Below are 21401 nucleotides of genomic sequence, written 5' to 3'. Positions count from 1 at the left end.
ATTAAACGACTACAACTACTACGGTAGATTGATCATAACTATATAAGCTCACGCGTTTATCTCCGAAGAGTAATGTAGAAACGTAACCAGATTACCAGCTCTACACTAGATGGTAAACTGGTTAAACGCTCTATGTCCATATCGTGATCAGCGGAATATGATGTTTATTTCTGAATCTAAAAATAAAACCAAATTCTTTTGTCGCCCATCGTTAATATCTAAGTCGCAACAGTTTACAACCCAAGTAGGGACGCTGCAGTCCGCCCTGTACAATGGGGGCGTTTGGAAATTCCACCACGGTAACCCCTGCCTGTCGTAACAGGCGACTAATAGGGGCCATCGGGGGGTCGTCGGCGGGCGGCTGGGGGCCGTCCGCCCTTGGTGTACGTTGTGCACATCTCGCACATTGTGATGACCTCCTGGATGGACGGCAGCGTGGAAGGTAGGCATCATGCTGCCGTTGACGCCGAGAGCGTCCTACGGTTACGCGGGGGCTACTGACCCCCGCTAGGAGACGGGCCGCAACAGACGGTATCGCGCAGGGACGACTGCGGACGAAAACTTAGACATTTCCGTCAGAGGAAGCCCACAGTGGTCCCTAATGCGCCGAAGAGGGCCACCGCGGAGTTTTAGTTGAAACTAATGCAGTAGTGTGGTCTAAGTTTTCCATATGAAGACAAACCTCAAGTACCTCAAGTGACTTCATATAAATAGGTACTGTTGGTCCAAATAGACACAAATATGTTCAGTACTCAGAACAATTATTATAAGCACTCAGTAACGAAAATAGTTATAAATCTTAATCTTATAGGCCCACACTTCGTTTTGCACAAATTTTATGGAGTAACTTAAGTACTTGCGTATGGTATATAGCTGAACTGATGATGGAAGGTACAACCCCTTAACAGTTAAAGGAGTTACCCGAGTTAGAGGCAACGACTGATTTAGTTTTTTTTTATGTTTGAAAGGGCGTTTGCCATTTGTTCTCATGATTATTACTAACATTAAAAAGCAAAAAATAAAAAAAATAACAAAACATTTAAACCGCCTTCAAAAACCAAAAAATAATTTAACATTACCTATAGGTATACTGGTAACCAATTATGGAGTCGGTGCCTAAAAAATTAAACATTAGTCATTAAAATTGCTAGTTAAGCTAGATAAATACATGAAAAAAATTACGAAAATAATAAAACAAATGTAGGGTCACTTAATATCTGGTAGCACCCTCGCTATTGTTCCAGTTTATGCAATAAATAATTATATTCGTTTTCTACACCAAAAGTAAATAAATCTGATAAGTGGCTACAACTAAGGATTTCTTTCCCGTTTCAGAAAAGTTTAGACTGTGGTGAATCATATGTCCAAGTTTTCATTTCATGATCCAACAACTTTACTTCTTCATTAAACTTAGGCAACAAGCAAGATAATGAGTTTTCATACATTGTAGACACTTTTCAAAATCACCTATATTTATTTATATGTACTACTCGATCATATCTTGTGTCATTATCAGACTACTGATCAAACAAAAAACCATAAACACGTGTCGATACGATTAAAACAATTAACCTTGCTCGAGGCAAATATATTAAATATTCATTCATAACGCTAAGCGTGTACACAAAAAGGGTTCAAACTAATTATTTGTCTAGTGGGTAGGTATAATATATTTACTATGTATACTAATATTATAAGCTGTAAAGTTTGTCTGTTTGAACACGCTAATCTCAACTACTTAACCGGTTTTAAATTTTATTACTAATAGAAATCTGCATTACTTCTGAGTGCTATAGGCTACTTTTTATCCTTGGAAAATAATGATCGCAGAATATTCACGCGGACGGAACCGCTGGCAAAATTTGAATACAAATTGGCAACTACATGATACTAGATTTCCAATATTTCAACCTCCTTCTCCAGAACACCTCAAAATTACACGCGGAAACGAAACTAAAATAAAAATAAAATTACCATGCTAAATTCATACATTATTTTATTTATCGTATAAATATATCATAAAATCTCTTCCAAAACATGTTGAGCATCTTTTATACTTTCTTAAACATAATCTCATGGGCCTTATTAAAAACGCTGTATACGATTGTGATAATTTTACAACGTTGCCTCGCTTCTTCTGACACTAAATGTCATTCAAGACAAAACACTTAATAACTATTACAGATTACAGACGTATAAAATGTTTTTAAATAAGGTGGGCAACCTAGTTACATACACAATTATGATTAGCCAACATTTTCAATAAACAACGCCAATCACATATTTTTTTTTATTTTTGACATGCTTACCCATGACATTCTGATTAGTTCATTCTCGAAATCGGATTATAAATTGAGATTGGGATCGTTTATTGAACGGCTGACAGTCCAAAAGGTCAGCATCAAAAATTGCAATTTCTTTCTAAAAAAATTATTGTGATATAAGGTTACATTAATGGTGTAGACTACAGTCTACACCATTGGCCTCCAGCCAAAGGCTACAGCGGGTTATATTGTACACAATATAACCCGCTGTAGCATTTGGCTGTAGGCCGGCTTTGACTTTATAAGACATGTTTGCTACTAACTGCTTTCTAAATTCTAAAAACCGGATTACAAGCAATATATTAAAATACATTACCATAATAGGTAAGCCCAGAGAATCCGCAGAGCTTTTTACTAAGCTAGCGACATCTGTTACGGAGATTGGTCAAATTTCGAAAGGTGGCCCACTGTGGTAAAATATATTTTATATTAATATACATACTACTAGCAAATATTCAGAATAACATTTAATAATCATATTTTTACTCTTTCAAATAAAGATCTCAATAAAATATATCTGTAAACTAGATGTTACTTTTTTGGTGTCATAGACAAAACTAGAAGATTAACGTTTTATACAGGTATTAACAATCTAATAATTCGCTTTGAAGTCGCTTCAAACAATCGACTGCATAATTGTTTCGACTAGCGAGAGATAAACATCTCTCGTCGATAGATATTGTCTTGTATTTTAAATATTTTATATTATTCTATACGTAATTGCAAATAAGAAAAATAATATTTTTATGAAACCTGCAATAATATTAGTTAAACAATTTAGACAGGAATTCATATTACAAATATTGCATAGCGCAAGAATGAGCGCGTACTGAGGTTATAGATTCAAAACTTTCTTGCGCGCCCAGAGAATTTTTCCTAGCCGTTACAAAGATATTAACGTATCTCTTTTTCAATACTAATAATTATGTACACTAATGATAATTGCTAACCTACTAATGATCTATCATGCCCATAATTACATCATTAAGAGGTAAACAATTATCATTATAACTTCCACATTGTTTTATTAAACAAATCTAAGGTAACACCAAGGTCACCATTAGCAAAAAAAAATTACATCATCAAAAATATGACACAAAATAAAGAACAAGAAACAAACATTTCTGTAGAGTAACATGAAAAATCAATTACTCGATATACATAATTCGCATTAATCAATATATTATATTATTAAACTTATTTAAACGTAACACAGTATATGAAAAAGTATTGTAGTATAATTGAACTTTAAAAATACTTCAGCGTATAACAAAGGTATAATAACTTTGCAGGTATTTACAGTATAATATTCTTGCTATTTTGTAGCTGTTTTCACGGCAGCATTTTTATATTACAGTAGCACACAATAGAAATACAGTTCAAGTTATATTTGACAATGTTTTATTTGTCTTAAGTATAAATCTACTCGATTCCCTTTGAATCAGCGAGCGAATATCACATAATACAATGAAGATCAAAAGTAAAAATAATTTATTTATTATTTATACGTATATAACACCATAATAGAATACTAATATGCTATAGCATTATAAATCAAACGAAAAACGTATACTATAGGCACTCGTGTGAACATTTTTTCCATTATTGTTTCAAGTATAAAATTCTATATATTTAAATGAATAAGAACAAAAAACACAGCTATTATTGGTTCTTTAAGCATTTATGAAATCGTCCCTGTATTGATTAATCATATTTATTGTGAAGATGAACCGCTATCTTGTGCAATTGTCATTTATTAGAGGTGCAATCTTATATAGCTTATTTTATTACTAATATTTGACATATTTACAGCCTTTTCATGATCTTATTATGATCCTCTGGAAATGCATCTGTTTCACTCTATAGTTCATATATTTAGTCTTCACGAGTAATTACTGGTATCGTACTGAGATACTCATTTCTAATCCTATAAATGTGATTACATATAGCACCTACCCAATAACCAACATATTTACGAAAATAGGTTCGTATTGCCTAAAGCTCTTTGTACTTATGCACGGACACATAAGCTGTACAGGCACACCTTTTTCTATCTTACTTAGGGTTGCCAGGTGGATTTTTTTTTATATCAGGATTACATTCTAAAATGATGGGATTTTGGAGTTCTAACATAAAAATTTAAACTTTCTTACTTACTTTTTTATTGGCTACAAGTATGTAGTCATTGATTGATTGAATTAATATTAAGAAAGTCCACGAATTTAGACTTAGGGAAGGGTTAGGTAGCGAACCGGTTAAATGACGGAAGAATCCTAGCCATCTGGCAATCCTAATTTTACTCATCCTATGAGAGAGATGATTTACTAGTTACGTTCTTAATAAGTCAAACAAAAAGATAAAAAGAGAAGCATTTAAAACTGGACATGTGTAATAATGCATATAAAGATATAAAAAAGGTATATAAGTAGAGATATTTACATTGTTATACAAAGACGAAAATATATGCTAATTTACTTTGGAATAATATGCATTGAGAATGCAAACATTATTCATATAATGTTGCCATTGCAGCAAGTAAAATAACACGATACATCACTTTTATTAAAAATACTTGAAATTTGAGGTTCCTTTCATTTCTTGTGTGAGCACATATCTTAACTAAGTTTCTCAATACTCAGAGTGAACTTACTTATTGTATAAATACTATTGAATGACGTTTTGATCATAAACTAAAGTTATTTTATATTAATACTTCAAATAACAGGTTAATTTTCGATAAAGTAGCAATCGCCAATACTTCCATTATGTGGTATAGTGATAAATAGTTAAGACTTTAGGGATTCAATTTAAATAGCAATAATATTGCATAATTTAATGTAAAAAATAACGGACTTATAACAATAATACGTTTGTATTTTTTCACCAGTTAAGTACTAAAATCGAAGTAAATAAGAAATAAGGAAAAATAAATCAAAGTAAGTATGTGAAGTAATACCTCGCAAACAATCGTTTGCCAATACTGTTTTCCCGTAAAACAAAAAACTGAAAACAATTTTTCGTTTTGGAAAATAAAAATACATCTACATTCCATATCATACATGTAAATACTTTTCGTTTTCTTAATACAAATCATAAAATATATCGGATGTAAAATTGTTGTAGAAATTATTTTCCAATTATTGCGAAGAACATTACTTATCCATCATTAATGACACATAAAGCATTAAAATACAAAAATTATATTATACAGTCGGGTTTTCAGATGAGACAACAAGCGGTCTATAATTTTTTAACAAATTAGGACATGCCTACACATTTATGAATGTAGATCTTAATGTCTTCAAAACATGATGAGCAGTCTACTAAGAAAGTTTTAGGTTAGCTACAGCCGTTGAGGTAGCTGCCCTTGCTGCCCCATCTCACGCACCCATCTGTATAATACAAATTACCTTACCTAATCATGAAGTGGCAGTACTGTGGTATTTAGCCCCAATCACTTTTTAAGATATAATAAAAGCGTAGTGGTTGATATTTGAAAAAGTGTGACACATAATTTTTACTCTCGATATATATATTTTTAAACTATAAAGGCCTAATGAGACGGCGCATTTTACACGAAGCATAGACGCGCGTTTCTGATACGCGTGATCTCTTCGCGTACTTTTCTACGTAGAATATATAGACAGTGATACTCTTGAAATCAATATTTTACTAGAAGTTTGAAACACATAATATCTTGATAATGATTTAAAAATGTATGAATGTGTTAATTTACATAAAAGAAGTAGCTGACCCGACAGACGTTGTCCCGTCTTAACCTTGAATTTGCAGCGCGCATTCTGTCAATCGCTGACAGTTATTTTAAACAATTGACAGTTATATAACATTAATATTTTCGTTAAGTTTTCTTAAATTTTCTAATTTTCGGCGCAATTTTTTGATTTTTTTCTTTCATAAAAACCTTCTCCTGACAATAACAAAAACAAAAAAAATAGTGAAATCGGTCCTGCACTTCACGCGTGATGGCGTAACCAAGGGAAATAGGGCTTCATTTTTATATATATACGGATAACCTAAACTATATTCTGAATATTAAAATATTAAGCACCAGCGGCAACAAAGATATTGTTTGTACGGACTAGCGGGTAAAGACAGATTTTAAAGCGCGATAGTAACGGCTATTAACAATACTATGTCGTACTAATAATAGGTGTAAACAGAATGAACAATACCAAGAAAAATCAGTCAGTATACTAAAAAAAACCTAATTTATATTTAAAATATTAATTAGTGAAGAGTAGCTGTTAATTTGTAGCACAATTAAAATATGACTATTACAACCACCCCTAATCTAACAGCGTATAGGTAATGTAATTGGATTCAATAAAGCGTATTACTTTTACGTATATAGGTCGCTCAATTAAAGGTGACGCGTTCATAGTACTCACACCGGTACTACTTTCACAGTGTGATAAAAAAATAAAAAATAATATTATAATTGATGGATAGATGCAAGACACACATCACGCTATATTTTCTGGCAAATAGCGCGTCAGCATTGCGTTGTCATGACAACTGACGTGTTTGACGTGACACTACACACGCGCAACATGTGAACGTGTTGTGCGCGCCAGCTCTAAATAATATCGACTTATAATAAACAGATTTTGGGAACATTAAATTATGTTGTTTAAACTCGGAAACTGGCCATTAGATCGCACAGCACTATAAGTATACTTAGTCTGGCCATAAATACTGTTACACTTAATTATAAAAAAATATTACATTTGAATTTCGAATCTGTCATTTTTATACGATTGTTCATTGTGTTTTCTCATTTTGGCGCCAATACATTGTAAAATATTTTGCGATATTAAAATGGTGTGGGGTGATAAAGAGAACCGAATCGCTGTGATAGCATTACACAAAGTAGGTATGGAGCCAAATGCAATTTTTAAAACTCTCCATACACTTGGTATTAGTAAAATGTTTGTGTACCGGGCTATTAATAGGTACAATGAGACCTCCTCTGTTTGTGACAGAAAAGATCTGGCCGTCCACGTAGTGTTCGTACGAAAAAGGTGGTCAAAGCAGTAAGGGAAAGAATTCGAAGAAATCCTGTCCGAAAGCAAAAGATTTTATCTCGGGAAATGAAGATAGCACCTAGAACCATGTCGCGTATTTTAAAAGATGACTTAGGACTTGCAGCCTATAAGAGACGCACTGGCCATTTCTTAACTGATAATTTAAAGAAGAATAGGGTGGTAAAATCGAAACAACTACTGAAGCGGTACGCAAAGGGAGGTCACAGAAAAATTTTGTTTACGGATGAGAAAATTTTTACAATTGAGCAACATTTTAACAAACAAAATGACCGTATTTATGCTCAAAGCTCTAAGGAAGCTTCCCAATTAGTCGACAGAGTGCAACGTGGACATTATCCGACTTCAGTGATGGTTTGGTGGGGTGTTAGCTATGAAGGAGTGACTGAGCCATATTTTTGTGAAAAAGGTATCAAAACATCGGCACAAGTGTATCAAGATACCATTCTTGAGAAGGTAGTTAAGCCCCTTAACATCACCATGTTCAATAACCAAGTATGGTCCTTCCAGCAAGACTCGGCGCCGGGTCATAAAGCTCGGTCCACGCAGTCTTGGTTGGAATCGAACGTTTCGGACTTCATCAGAGCTGAAGACTGGCCGTCGTCTAGTCCCGATCTTAATCCGCTGGATTATGATTTGTGGTCAGTTTTAGAGAGTACAGCTTGCTCTAAACGCCATGATAATTTGGAGTCCCTAAAACAATCTATACGATTGGCAGTGAAGAATTTTCCCATGGAAAGAGTGCGTGCTTCTATTGATAACTGGCCTCATCGTTTAAAGGACTGTATTGCAGCCAATGGAGACCACTTCGAATAAGCTTTTTATATTTTTAATTGTTTTATATTTATGTATTAAACTGACACACTGTAAAAGTAATAAATGTTATTTGCAGTTAACAATTTTCTTTTTTCTTTATTACAATATTTATGGCAAGACTAGGTATATCGTCCCAACAAACAATTTCTTACTTACTTACTACCGATTTATGTTTTTGAGACCATCTCTTTCGGATCGGTAAAGTTTTGAGCAAAATGAGGCCAGGTTTTGATTATATTGTATAACATATCGCCTGGACTGAGTGTCGATGCCAGTTGCCGATGAGCGAACAACTTATAATCTTTAGCGAGTTTACCCATCTTCACGCCTCTATTGATTAGTTTTTGACAAGCTTCCAACTGCTTCTTCGGTGGGCGTTTGGTGTTGAAGGTCCCAATAAACGCAATACCGATGCTAACGCTATTATATCCCAAAGTGTGGGCTCCTACGTAATCCCAACCACGGCCATAGTATGCGGAACCGTCGCCACCTACTAAGAAGTTATATCCGATGTCGAACCATTGCTTTGATTCAATATGAAAGGTTTGAATGAGCCGGACTCGAAGAACACATTCACTCTGTAACACAATAACAGTTATTTTTATTATCAATGACTTGATATTGATATCACTTGAAACTTGAAATTGCACAATCCCCTTTTATACTTCACAACAAAATAATAGACACAGGATCCCTCAAACTAAGTCTCATTACATTCAGCTGTGATTGTCATAACACAAGACAACCTCAATAAATTTAGATATCAGTATTAGAAATTTAGACAGCCTCCCCATTGAAGCTTATGAGTAAGTCAGTGTATACTGTAAGATCCACTGCAACTACCTGACAGGTAAATTAACGAATGAAAATTTTTACTTAAGGCGATACCTCAAGGTCCATTTTCATACATTTTGTTTCACCTTTAATCTGGGTAACTAAACAAGTATTGGCAAGTAAAGAATTTAAATTCACGTCTAGTTAGTGATTAGTTCTCGCAGTTGAAAGAAAAACGTAAAAATAATTAATAATCATAGATATTTCTGCCTTTAAAATTTCGTCATATTAAATTACGTCATTATAAATATATATTCCATTTTAAATGTAACTGTATTATTGGGGAAATGTAGATTGTTTACAAAGTTCTATATATTAGATAAAAAAAAGATGGTAATAAAGTACAAATGTTCGATTCGAGAAGTATGAGTTCTATTGTTCAATAAATAAAATTAGGGATTTTATAAACATAATAGTACAAGATCCCTGGTACACTTCTCATCGTTTATTACTATCAAGCTGATTTTTCGTGAGTAGCTTCCTTTGGACTAGACGCCCAAGTTTTTCCTTACAGTTATGTTGGTAAGTGGTAGCTTAATAGAGATAGCAAAGATAAAATATGTGATTTGACGAATTTTAAAAATGTATTACTAACCGAATTTTTCTTTGTTAATTATCGAGATAATTATCTAAATAACGTGAAAAAATATTTGTCCTACAAAATATAAGGTTTGGTTAGGGAGTCCCCTCTCTCCAACATGTATCATAAACAAGGTCATGAAAAATAATTACTAACCCGCTATTTTTTTTTTATTGGTTATGTAACACTTGCATAGCTTACTTAATTGCGTGGTATGTCATATTAGTCCTACGCTCAAAAGTTGTCAATATCGCAGGACATTTTTTTTTTATTAGTAACTGTAGGACAAAGGTAACACATGATAGGTTAATATATTTGTCGTCCAAATAAAACAATATCCTACAAAAAAAGGTATGTTTTATTAGTCCTACAAGATTAGTAATTTTTGGGTATACAAAATGAAATGAAATGAAACGATTGAAAATTGAACTTACATTAAATTAATTCTTAGTAAAATATAGTTATATAAGAATATAAATTTAAATCATAAAGAAATTAAGTACATAAATTATTTTTCTATGCAATATAAAATATATTGAATGGCAATTGATAATTTAATTTACAGGCATTCTCGAAAACAATCGAGCATTTCCGAACATAACCGAACTCTCCGACTGTTAATGGAGAAAATTTAAAACACGTGGAAAATTTTACTACTTTGCAAAATATATTTATAAATATATAAAATATATAGATTTTTATCTATTTTCAATTATATTTATTTTATAAACTAAATTTTTGAAGAAAATATGAAAAATATACTTTCTATAATTATTATTCAAAGAATACAGCAAAACAGATTAATATTACGCCTTTTTTCCAGATAATTACGTAAAAATATGAACTTACAAATTTTTTTTTATTTATTTAAAAAAAAATTAATAATCAATGGACTTAAGTACCTTTCATAAGACAAATATTTAGATTTTACTCTAAATTCCTTGTAACAAGAGGAATGATAACCTATTATTTAATCCCTCCAACTTTCAGGCAATACAGCGTCACAATATTTGTGTTTATAATGCTTTCGAGCAAATAAAAAAGTCTTACAAGAAAAACACATATCTCTATTAATTGTTTTTATTTCTTCTTTTTTTCTCGAAAATTAGAGTTTCAGATAATAAATTACCCAAAAAACACTCCGTTATTATTTCGCAGCACAGATTACTATTCAAATTATTTTTCGAAAGACGAATTAAATACGAGGTTGACTAAAAACAACTTTACGTGGTTATGATCGACACCACCATGGGCAAGCATGGAATACCTAGTCCACAGTAAACAATGCTGTGTGCATACGTTTGTGAGCAAGGATAATAGTGTGCCTCAGCTCCAATAGCAAAATGTACAAAATAATATTATTTTTGATTTCATGAATTTCAAATATGTAACTGGAGGACTGGAATAACGTACCACACAATTTGTAGGACAATGTGGGTAGTAAACTATGCAAATGTTAGCTAACCAATAAAAAAAAAATCAGCTGGTTAGTAATTATTTTTCATGGCCTTGTTTATGATACATGTTGGAGAGGGGGGGACTTCCTAACAAAACCTTATATTTTGTAGGACAAATATTATTCCACATTATTTAGATAATTATCTCGATAATTAACAAAAAAAAATCGGTTAGTAATAAATTTTTAAAATTCGTCAAATCAACATATTTCATCCTTGCTACCCCTATTAAACTACGATTTACCAACATTACTGTAATAAAAAACATGGGCGTCTAGTCCAAAGGAAGCTACTCACGAAAAATCAGCTTGATAGTAATAAACGATGAGAAGTGTACCAGGGAAGGATCCCTTACATTATAGTACAAGAGTACTATAATGTAAGTAAGTAGTAACATTATGAGATAAAATACAAATATCTACATTGACAAAGTTTATACCTGACTAGAGCATTCTTCTGTAGCTGTATGTGTTATTACGACCCAAGGCACTGGATGTTTCATGTCATCTAATTTTTTCTCAACAGGTTGAGCGAGCCAGTCCGTCCTTGATACTATTCGCAAATGGTCTTGTGCAATCAGCAATGGATCACCTATACAAATTAATGACAAATAAGACTAATTTAATGTCTTACAATAAATTTTCTTGAAGTTTTTGGGTATATAAATGATGGAACAAGTTATATTTCCTAATCTTAAATTCGTTACTGCAGCATAAAATTGAGGAAAATCAGGAGCATACTCCTTAAATCCATTATTCTATGGATATGTTCAAAGTCATATTTCTTAATAATGATTACAATATAAGCACCATTCATGATATAGATTTACGAAAAGCATTTGTTGATCGGAGTTAATTATTTAAGAAATATTTACTTGCCACCACGAAGCAAAAAAAAAATTATGACACAACAACCATTACCACCATATTATGGCACTATAGTATTTATTGGGCAAAAATCTTATAGTACCTGTCTCTTTAACTTCCAGATCTGCATTGAATAGCTTGATATGCATTACAAAGTGTGTTAGCAGTACAACAATAAAAAGGGAAATTGTTATTGTGACTATCTTGTGAGTTGCATGATATGATGGGTCTGCCACCAGAATGCATTCTGAAATGATAATAAAATAAGCCTAAAAAGCAAACCCAAAAACACATTCCTTATTCAGAAAGTAAAATTGATTGAAGAAATATCTTAATGTTTGTCACTTCAAGTGCAATAAAGTGAATTCATAATATATTTACAGTGACTCAGTATGTACTAATATTTACGCAACATTTAACACCTTCACCAATGATGAATTACAATTAACAATATAATTCATTGATAGCTGAAGTTACAACAGAGCATTGGTCACTATGCTTTGTTTTTATATTAGCGTCTTGTAATATTTTTCTGAAAAATATGTCATGAGCTGTGGTAAAATGCTACAAGATTTATGGATGTAAAAATGCCAATGGTAACTTCTGAATTTCTCTGAATTGGCTTACACAATAAGCCAAGATTCTCTAGTCTATGGATTTAACCACAATTTGTACAGCATCATTGGAATTGATGTCAGATTTGTTGCTCAACTTTGATTTTTTTCTTAAGTTACATTATTGGCCCGTTGAAGCTGATACAACTCAATTAAAAGATCAATAATGTTAATGGTATTCAATAAACATTTTACAAGATATTTATGACAGAGTTGACATGTTTTGACTTTGCGAATGCCAGGTCTTTTAAGTAATTATTACAGAGTGTTTAACGCTTGCACAAATGGAATCTAATCTTTAAAGTTGAATCTCTCATCCTATCACACTCTCAAGTACTCAATAGATGTGGGATTACAGGGACAAGCTAATGGTGTGAAGATAGCATCTTATAGAGTTATCTTATTTCTTATTTATTATTCTTACTCATTATTTTTTATTCTTACTTACTTCAATATCTGGTAGTATTGGAGGTATAGATGCAATGGGTTTTATAGAAAAACTCGTAACCTTTTAGATGCTGTTATGTAATTAATAAACTCCTTTCAGATTTTTACCATTCATTACAAGTTACTCATAAATTTTTATGATGAAAAATCTGCTTGTAAATTTTAAATGGCATGTCACACACACCCAAATCTCATTTGACATATTGTGCAAACTAATGTTATCAATAACTTGAATATAATAACAACATTGTTGACCAATCACAAGTCCCACAAATTATTATATTTCTGCTGCATTATCATAGGTAAGATGCAAGAGACACCACACAATGCCTCAGGAAGTGCAAGGTGGTCCTTCTAATGCAGTCACTGATGGGAAGGATGGCTATCCTGAACGGGGTATCTTAATTGCAAAATTATTTGTCTGCAAATAGCCAAACATAAGATAGTTTTTTAAGTACAACATTCATGTCTAAAGGACATAGCCAAATAAGGTGGTAGATGTAGTATAATTTTTTTTCCGTCCACACAACTTGTAATAATAATTATACTATTCATGTACATCCAATCTATACTATTATATAAAGCTGAAGAGTTTGTTTGTTTGTTTGTTTGTTTGAACGCGCTAATCTCAGGAACTACCGGTCCAAACCGAAAAATTCTTTTTACGTTGGATAGGCCTTTGTTCGTGGAGTGCTATAGGCTATATATCATCACGCTATACCCAATAGGAGCGGGGCAGTAATGGCTAATCTCAGGAACTACCGGTCCAAACTGAAAAATTCTTTTTGCGTTGGATAGCCCTTTGTTCGTGGAGTGCTATAGGCTATATATCATCACGCTATACCCAATAGGAGCGGGGCAGTAATGGCTAATCTCAGGAACTACCGGTCCAAACTGAAAAATTCTTTTTGCGTTGGATAGCTCTTTGTTCGTGGAGTGCTATAGGTTATATATCATCACGCTATACCCAATAGGAGCGGAGCAGTAATGGCTAATCTCAGGAACTACCGGTCCAAACTGAAAAATTCTTTTTGCGTTGGATAGCCCTTTGTTCGTGGAGTGCTATAGGCTATATATCATCACGCTATATTCAGTAGGAGCGGAGCAGTAATGGCTAATCTCAGGAACTACCGATTCGAACTGAAAAATTATTTTTGTGTTGAATAGTCCTTTGTTGTGGAGTGCTCAAAGTTATATATCATCACGCTATGACCAATAGGAGCGGAGCAGTAATGAAACATGTTGCTTAAACGGGGAAAATTATGAGTTTTGAGCGCTTCCGTTGCCTGCGCTGCGTAAACGGTTAAAGTTATGCAACATTGATGTATGACGGGATTGTTTCACTTAAAAAGTTCTAAAAAATATATTATAAAACAAAGTTCCCCGCTGCATCTGTCTGCCTGAACGTGTTAAACTCAAAAACTACCCAACGTATTAAGATGAAATTTAGTATGGAGACAGTTTGAGACCCCGGGAAGAACATAGGCTCCCGGGAAACTACTACTTATATAACATAAAACTTTAGTCTGAAAAACTTTATAACGCGGGCGGAGCCGTGGGCAAAAGCTAGTATAAATATATTTGTCACCTAATCTATTAAACATAAATGTGTATTTTATGGGAATTACCTCTATGTATAACTATCTATTTAGCTAAAAGGCTTTAAATGTTTCTTTTTTCACACTGGCTCAATGCAGCTCGGCTGACTTAACATGTCTTTGAAATCCTCAGAGAATTCTGGGATATGCAAGTTTCCTGACACAACAAAATATACACTATCAATAATAGTATATAGATTGTAAATCAAAATGCAGGTTCTATTAATAATCTTGTTAAAATTTGTTGTACTTTGTAGACTAACAAATTATAAAAAAACTGCCCAATGACCTAAAACTGTGTTACAACCTCAGTACCAAACAGATATGTTATAACCAAACTTACTTGTCTCATCACCTTTGAAATAAGTTGTAGTTTTGTCATCTCTTGTTGAATCACTTAGTATTATGGATAAAACTGCACATATACCCGCAATTATGGCTAAGCACAAGGCAGATAATGTTATCTTATGCCAAGCTTGGAATTTAAATCTCCTGGATGCTGTGGATTGCAAAATAAAAAATATTTTTACTTTACAAACTTGTTAACTTTATGAAATTTAAAAATGTTCTGTCTTGTAAAGATGAAATTTATCATGCAATTTAAACAATATAAAACTGCTCAATAATATTTAGTAGGTTATTTGAAAGACAAAACTTTTCAAAAAATAATGTTTTTATTTCCCAAGTTATTATGTTAATTATAATATTCTCATAAAATATGATGTGTAGTTTACCTGAAACATCATTACTTGAGTCTTGCTTATGAGAGACAGGATTCACAATTTCAGTTTCTGTCTTTAAATAAGCAGAATTATCGAATTCACTATTACGTATCACTTGTTTTATAGTCACAGGGCCATGGAAATGAGTGTTGTTTCCAAATTGCACATTGTCAGAATCTTTTACAATAACACTATTAATTTTAGGTGAAGTTGAAGGGTGGATAAATCCTGGTGGCAATTTTGACATACAACCCATCGACCTTGATCTATTATCTTCAAACACTTCCTCCCCATCACTATCACTTTTCTCCTCAATAATTTGGAAATCACCTAAATCGCCTTTTACTTTAATACCAAGATTGTCCCCACTGTGATTTGAACTTTCTTCTAATGCCATTTTTCGATTTCTTAGCATCATAGCATTGGTACAAACATTTTGTTAACACATACTATTTTGTTTCAATACCTCTTATTAAGACTACATAATAATATTTTGGTGTGGAATAATTGTAGATTGACCTAGTTATTTACATTATTACTTTCTTGGCCATCCTAAAAGTTTTTATCAAATATAATGAATATCATAATAAATTAAACACAAAGAAGTTGAAGCAGTAACAGTTTGACATAAAGGCGAAAATTGCATGAATACTATACACACAGTTCACGTCAAGTGTACAAACTGGACATTGGTTTCTTTAAAATTTGGTGACAGACAATTGAAAACCTCAAACTAAACGCCAAACTTAACTCCGGAATGTCGTCTAAATAATATAGATAGAAAAATTTCAGATTTTGCAATTGAGTACGCTAGAGTTTTGACTCCCATACAACACAAACTCTACACATACTATTTTTAATATCTTCATATAGGTACATTCTGATTTTCTTCGCATATGATTTTTCAGATTGGAAACTAAGAACCATTATACTATATCCAGTTTTGATGTAAGTCTACTTTGCTGGCAACACATATTTAAATACAAGACATTTAGACTGATATCCATAATAGGAATAAAAAGAACAACAGATTTAGGTTCGGCTCATACACCTAGAGGTTGCTTTTCTGTATTCAGATCTGCACCTAGAAAGCTTCGGATCCCATATTGTATAATGGTGTTACACAAAACACTGAATTTTTCCGTGAGTGAATGGTAATGAATGAATCTTAATTCACATAATTTATTTATTACGGCTCTGCAAACAACTCCATTGAGCCCATTACTTGACAAAACATGTTGTAGTGTTCCCAAGCGCTTATTACCAAATTCCTCAGTTCCCTGTCTGACTCGGCTGTCAAATGCCAAATCATCACTTTGTATAACTTACATTTACAATGTTTTCAGTTTTATTTTAACTTTTAAGTTTTCCCACTGTGTAAAATATTAGCTAGCTAATCACCTATTGGTCAAATATTCAAATTATTGTAACAAGCGAAACTTTACGTATTATTATCAATAATAGAACTTCCAAGTTTCAATTTACAAAACGGTGCATTTAATCACAATTAGAAGAGTAAATTTTTCACTGTAAACCATAGCAACTTAAAGCAACCTTGGTTCGTTAAACGTTTTTTATCTGAACTAATAAACTAAAGAAAAATTTGGTTGAATATCTATATTGTAATTCGCTTTCATTTAAATTTTGTAGTGTGGAGATATTAACTCCAATTGAATCATGTATATAGTACACGAAGGAGAAATTCTACTCAAAGAAAAATATGGCTCAATGGCCAAAGAAAGATATTATATTAAACCTCCTGGTAGGTAATAAACAAATCTTTGATTCTTTCATTATGTGGAAGATGGAACTAATGGTTTTCTAAATTACAGAACAAGCAAACATTGTAGTCTTGGATGAGGAGAACACAAATAATGTTACCAGTTGGTTTACTAAGATACTTCTGCCCCAAGGATATCCCGACAGTGTCAGTGAAGATTACATAGCTTATCAAATATGGGACACGGCTCAGGCATTCTGTAGTACCATAAGTGGTAATTACAAAATACAATGATAAAATTAATATTAAAATATTAACTGCTGTGCCAAAACAATGAGCTATCAACCAGTTTGGCTGCCACGCATGGGTGGTGTTTAGCGATGTAATGCATGTTAATGACACAGGCTTTAGTCATTGTGACTGGCACACCCCTGGGCATGTGATAAAATTCCCACTGTACTTTTCTGATATAAAATGTATACAATAATCCAATGCATAGTCTGCATAGGGGTATAAATTTACCTAAAATCCAGGTGCCACTTTCTGTTTTATCTAACAAACACCTGAACATTACATACTTTCACATTTATTCTGTAAAATATCCACATGCACTATTATTTAAATTATAATGAGCATAATATAAAACAATTTGAACACCATAACTACAGAAATGAAACAAGTTCAACTAATACAGAAAATGTGATACAAATGGAGGATTGCCTACAAAAGGAGGAGCCTATAACCTGACTCTAAAAGCTGATTTACTTTTAAGGTACTCTTGCAACCCAAGCAGTACTTACAGGAGTTGGTGTTGGGGACACTACTGCAACTCCACTGTCGGCCACCATAACATGGGTTGTTAAGGATGGATTTGGACATTTGGGCAGAATATTATTTGCATATTCTCATGGGTTTGTTAATATGTATATTATGAATATAAGCACATTATGCATACTAAAACTTGCATACCTGAAAAGTTCTTGATAAGAATTTCAAAGGTATGTGCATCTATGATCCCATATTAGGCCAGTATGGTGAACTAGGTACTTCATATTAATTATAAATTTTATTCCTAATTTAAAATGTCAGTTTTTTAGAAATAATAACAATTATTATTATACATTGTTTTGACATATCATAAGTTAACATTGTTTGCCTATGTGATAAATGAATAAAAGTATTTTATTTAGAACCTAAATCCTCACAGTAGGAGAGGATGCCTGTACCCAGCAGTAAAAGGCCATAGATCTCTGATATATATAATATTGCATGTATTTATTATAAATCTAGTTTCATGGATATAAAATATTTTTTGTTTTATTTCCATTTTTAAGTTGTCACCCTCTAAAAACAATACATTTTTTGAGATAGTTAATAACAATTGTTAATATAAGAAGAAATCGTTTTGCAGTACATATCTGGATGCATACAGTAAGAAATGGAGACTATGTGCTGACTTTTTAAATGATATAGCAATGTGTATCGAACTGACTTTGCCACTGTTTAGAAATCACACCACTGCTATATTATGTACCAGTACTGTATTAAAAGCTATTGTTGGTGTAGCAGGTATGAATTATTTATTTGTATCCATTACATTAATCTATGCTATTTTAGATATTGATAATTTTGTGATAGAAGTAATAGTTTCAGTTATGTTTCAACTGCATAAATTATTTATTGACGAAAATAATTTATAAAATATACTAACAACACGCGCTCCATAAGAATAATCCAAGGGTATTTGATTTAATTTGTTTCACATTGTGCACCATAATCTGCTAACAAAATTGAGATAACATAAAATTGCAGTTTTTCTCCCCCATAGTCAGCATGAAATTATTATAATCTGCAATTGATGGAACTGCATCTAAAACCCTACTTAGGGTATAAATTGTATTTGCTCAGAACCTTGACAATGTTGTGTAACTCTTTATGTACCATAATCAGTGGCTATCAGAACTGTAATCAAATCTACCTTAGTTGTGTTGTAATGCAGTGGGTGAATTGCATATAAGAAGATATGACAATAATCTAATCAGGAGATTAAAATTTCTATAATAGTTTTCAACAGCGGCATGTATCTGGCAGGTGGAGCCACTAGAGCTGCGATGACGCAACACCACGCGCTCCGTGGGAACTTGGCTGATGTATCTGCCAAAGATTCAGCACAGGAAACCGCTGTTAATCTTATCGCTTCATTTACTGCTCTTTTCATCATCTCTCTTTTTGGGTTAGACCATTTATCTACTTACCATGCTTATGTTTGCTTATTTTTTATTCTCTTGTGAATGCTTTGTAAATAAACTTATGTAAATTTCCACACCAAATTGAAATCCTTTGTTTCAGGGATTCCATTCTCATTTTTATTCTAATGATAATACTGCATATAATTTTCAATTATTTTGCTGTGAGAGCAGTGTGCTTAAAGACGTTAAACGAACCCAGGTTTTTGCAACTAATTGACGTATATCTTAAGAATGAAGTAATTGCTTCTGTTTCTGATATAAATAGAGAAGAACCAATCTTCTTTTATCAGATGGGACCTAATATGTTAGGTAGAACGACTTAACAAATAAGGTTTTTTTTATGTACCATTAAATATAAATTCTGATCAGCATTTTCCCTGCAGATGAGAAGTTATGTGGATTTACAATTAAACTCGGACAATCGATAAAAGATGTCGCAAAGGATAGTCCAAACGCAATACACATGAAACGAGTCAAAGAGATTTATGAAGACAGAAGTTATATGTTACTACCTGATGTCCAACAGAAAGTAATGTTCGTACTGCTTAGAGAGAATGTGACCTCAGCAGATATATTGTGTGCATACTTCCACGCCGTGCTACTTTCAATTACCATCTGTGCTATAAATGGTGAACCATTGGTAATAAAATAAAAGGAAGTTATGATTATTTATAACATTTTAAGAAATTTGACATCTGTGTATAATTTTCTAGGCAATTTTGGAAAAAACTGCAAATCTAAATCCTTTTGCGAAGATTTGTTTCACGTTGAAATCAGTTGAGTGGAGCCGGGAAGAAATAAATGGTACCTTGCCTAGCGGATTGAGATACGCGCCTTCCTACGATTTGATGAAACATGTTGATAAAATTGTACAAAAAGAATGGAATAGAATTGATCCTGCTTTGAAACACATGGGTAAGCAATAAATGGACCGAGAAAGTAATTATTATCAATGTCACTTTTAATAATCCTTAATAAGTAAATAAACTCTAGTGTGTACATAAAATAGTTGTTCCCAGGAAGTTAGTTAAACAAAATATAAAGTTTATCTAGTTATACAAAATACTATTCAAATGGTCTATTTCCAAAATTTTATTCTCTATGAACTGAATGTTGGAACGAATAATACCCTCGCCTAACGGTATGCAACGGTATGTTTGTAAGCAGTTACAAACAGTAACATCACTCGAACGCGCACTACGCTTGTCATCGTTAGGGCAATAGATTTGGAAGTCGTAATGTCATGACATTACATGGGCTACTGCTATATAAACTGAAACAAAACACACATCACAAAAAGTAGACATATGCCACTTTTAAGCTTAATATCATTTTTATTAGGTTGGGATTTAAGCAAACAGCTACTCATAGTTGACGAGTGGCGCATATCAGGCTCTCAGTTACCAGCCCGGCGTATATCCATCGAAGAAAGAGGAACCAGTTATGGAATCAGAAGAGATTCTGGTTCGAAGGTAGACTCGTTTGGAGACATCATTGATAATGAACTGCTCCTAGATGATCAAGCTGGAAGGGGTGAGTTTACAATTGAACCAGAAGTAGACACAGTTAAAGCAGACAACAATTCATAGATTTAACACATCAGATAATACTTGATAAAGAAGTGAAACCAAAGTCAATTATTAAGTGCTAAGCTACAAAATAGCAATACAAAGAAAATCATGAAGTGCAAATCATTTAATTTAAGCCGTCCAATGAAACATATTTTGTACACATAATTTACTTGGACTTTGTTGTTAAATAAATATTTACTTTGAATCTGAAATGGTATATTGTTATAAATAATACATCAACTTGTAACTATGTATCTGTTTTTTAAATATTTACCAAATAAAAGAAAGATACATTACTCAACATGGTTGTGAAAACTTGACAAAAATTCCAAACTGCAACGGATTTGATATTACTGTCTATGTAGGCAATGGGAGAGTCCTCAAGCTATTTTCCATATACAAAGGGTGGCTGTAAGCTGTTACTTAAATAGTACCATTTTTGTTCAATGGAACAAAAGACTAACATTATCTCTAATATTACTCACCATATTTTTTTTAATCATTTGATAAATTGACCTTAAGGTCCTAGAAACGTATATT

At 32.6% G+C, this 21401-nt stretch overlaps 2 protein-coding genes across 3 annotated transcripts; one reads left to right on the top strand and one right to left on the bottom strand.

The window, feature by feature from the left end:
• Positions 1–1979: 1979 nt before the first annotated feature.
• LOC115450860 (peptidoglycan-recognition protein LC) lies at positions 1980–16035 on the bottom strand. Of its 2 annotated transcripts, XM_037443960.1 has the most exons (6): positions 15334–16035; positions 14943–15098; positions 12044–12187; positions 11514–11665; positions 8330–8781; positions 1980–7021 (listed from the first exon to the last, which is right to left on the bottom strand). In XM_037443960.1, exons 1-5 carry the CDS (start codon positions 15737–15739, stop codon positions 8371–8373), a joined length of 1269 nt encoding a protein of 422 aa, XP_037299857.1. In that variant the 5' UTR covers positions 15740–16035; the 3' UTR covers positions 1980–7021; positions 8330–8370. The 2 variants fall into 2 exon arrangements, with proteins under 2 accessions (XP_037299857.1, XP_030034845.2); XM_030178985.2 differs by lacking the exon at positions 12044–12187.
• A 566-nt stretch (positions 16036–16601) lies between these two features.
• LOC115450853 (RUS family member 1) lies at positions 16602–21162 on the top strand. The gene is made up of 10 exons (XM_030178974.2): positions 16602–16879; positions 16972–17083; positions 17154–17315; positions 17814–17952; positions 18453–18610; positions 19133–19274; positions 19391–19599; positions 19674–19930; positions 20004–20205; positions 20632–21162. Exons 2-10 carry the CDS (start codon positions 16999–17001, stop codon positions 20877–20879), a joined length of 1602 nt encoding a protein of 533 aa, XP_030034834.1. The 5' UTR covers positions 16602–16879; positions 16972–16998; the 3' UTR covers positions 20880–21162.
• The last annotated feature ends 239 nt before the right edge of the window (positions 21163–21401 follow it).

The sequence above is a fragment of the Manduca sexta genome, chromosome 27, assembly GCF_014839805.1.
Source record: "Manduca sexta isolate Smith_Timp_Sample1 chromosome 27, JHU_Msex_v1.0, whole genome shotgun sequence".
Taxonomy (NCBI): Eukaryota; Metazoa; Arthropoda; class Insecta; order Lepidoptera; family Sphingidae; genus Manduca; species Manduca sexta.
This window is presented reverse-complemented; position numbering and strand designations above follow the sequence as displayed.

What these genes read in the sequence shown, in the direction of transcription:
- LOC115450860 (XM_037443960.1), bottom strand. Translation starts at nt 15,739, where the DNA reads ATGATGCTAAGAAATCGAAAAATGGCATTAGAAGAAAGTTCAAATCAC. An exon ending in TTTCAAAGGTGATGAGACAA is followed by an intron (nt 12,188 to 14,942) that starts GTAAGTTTGGTT and finishes TTATCATTTCAG; the next exon opens with AATGCATTCTGGTGGCAGAC. An exon ending in CAGAAGAATGCTCTAGTCAG is followed by an intron (nt 8,782 to 11,513) that starts GTATAAACTTTG and finishes ATTGTGTTACAG; the next exon opens with AGTGAATGTGTTCTTCGAGT.
- LOC115450853 (XM_030178974.2), top strand. Translation starts at nt 16,999, where the DNA reads ATGTATATAGTACACGAAGGAGAAATTCTACTCAAAGAAAAATATGGC. An exon ending in GATGGGACCTAATATGTTAG is followed by an intron (nt 19,600 to 19,673) that starts GTAGAACGACTT and finishes TTTTCCCTGCAG; the next exon opens with ATGAGAAGTTATGTGGATTT. An exon ending in TCCTGCTTTGAAACACATGG is followed by an intron (nt 20,206 to 20,631) that starts GTAAGCAATAAA and finishes CATTTTTATTAG; the next exon opens with GTTGGGATTTAAGCAAACAG.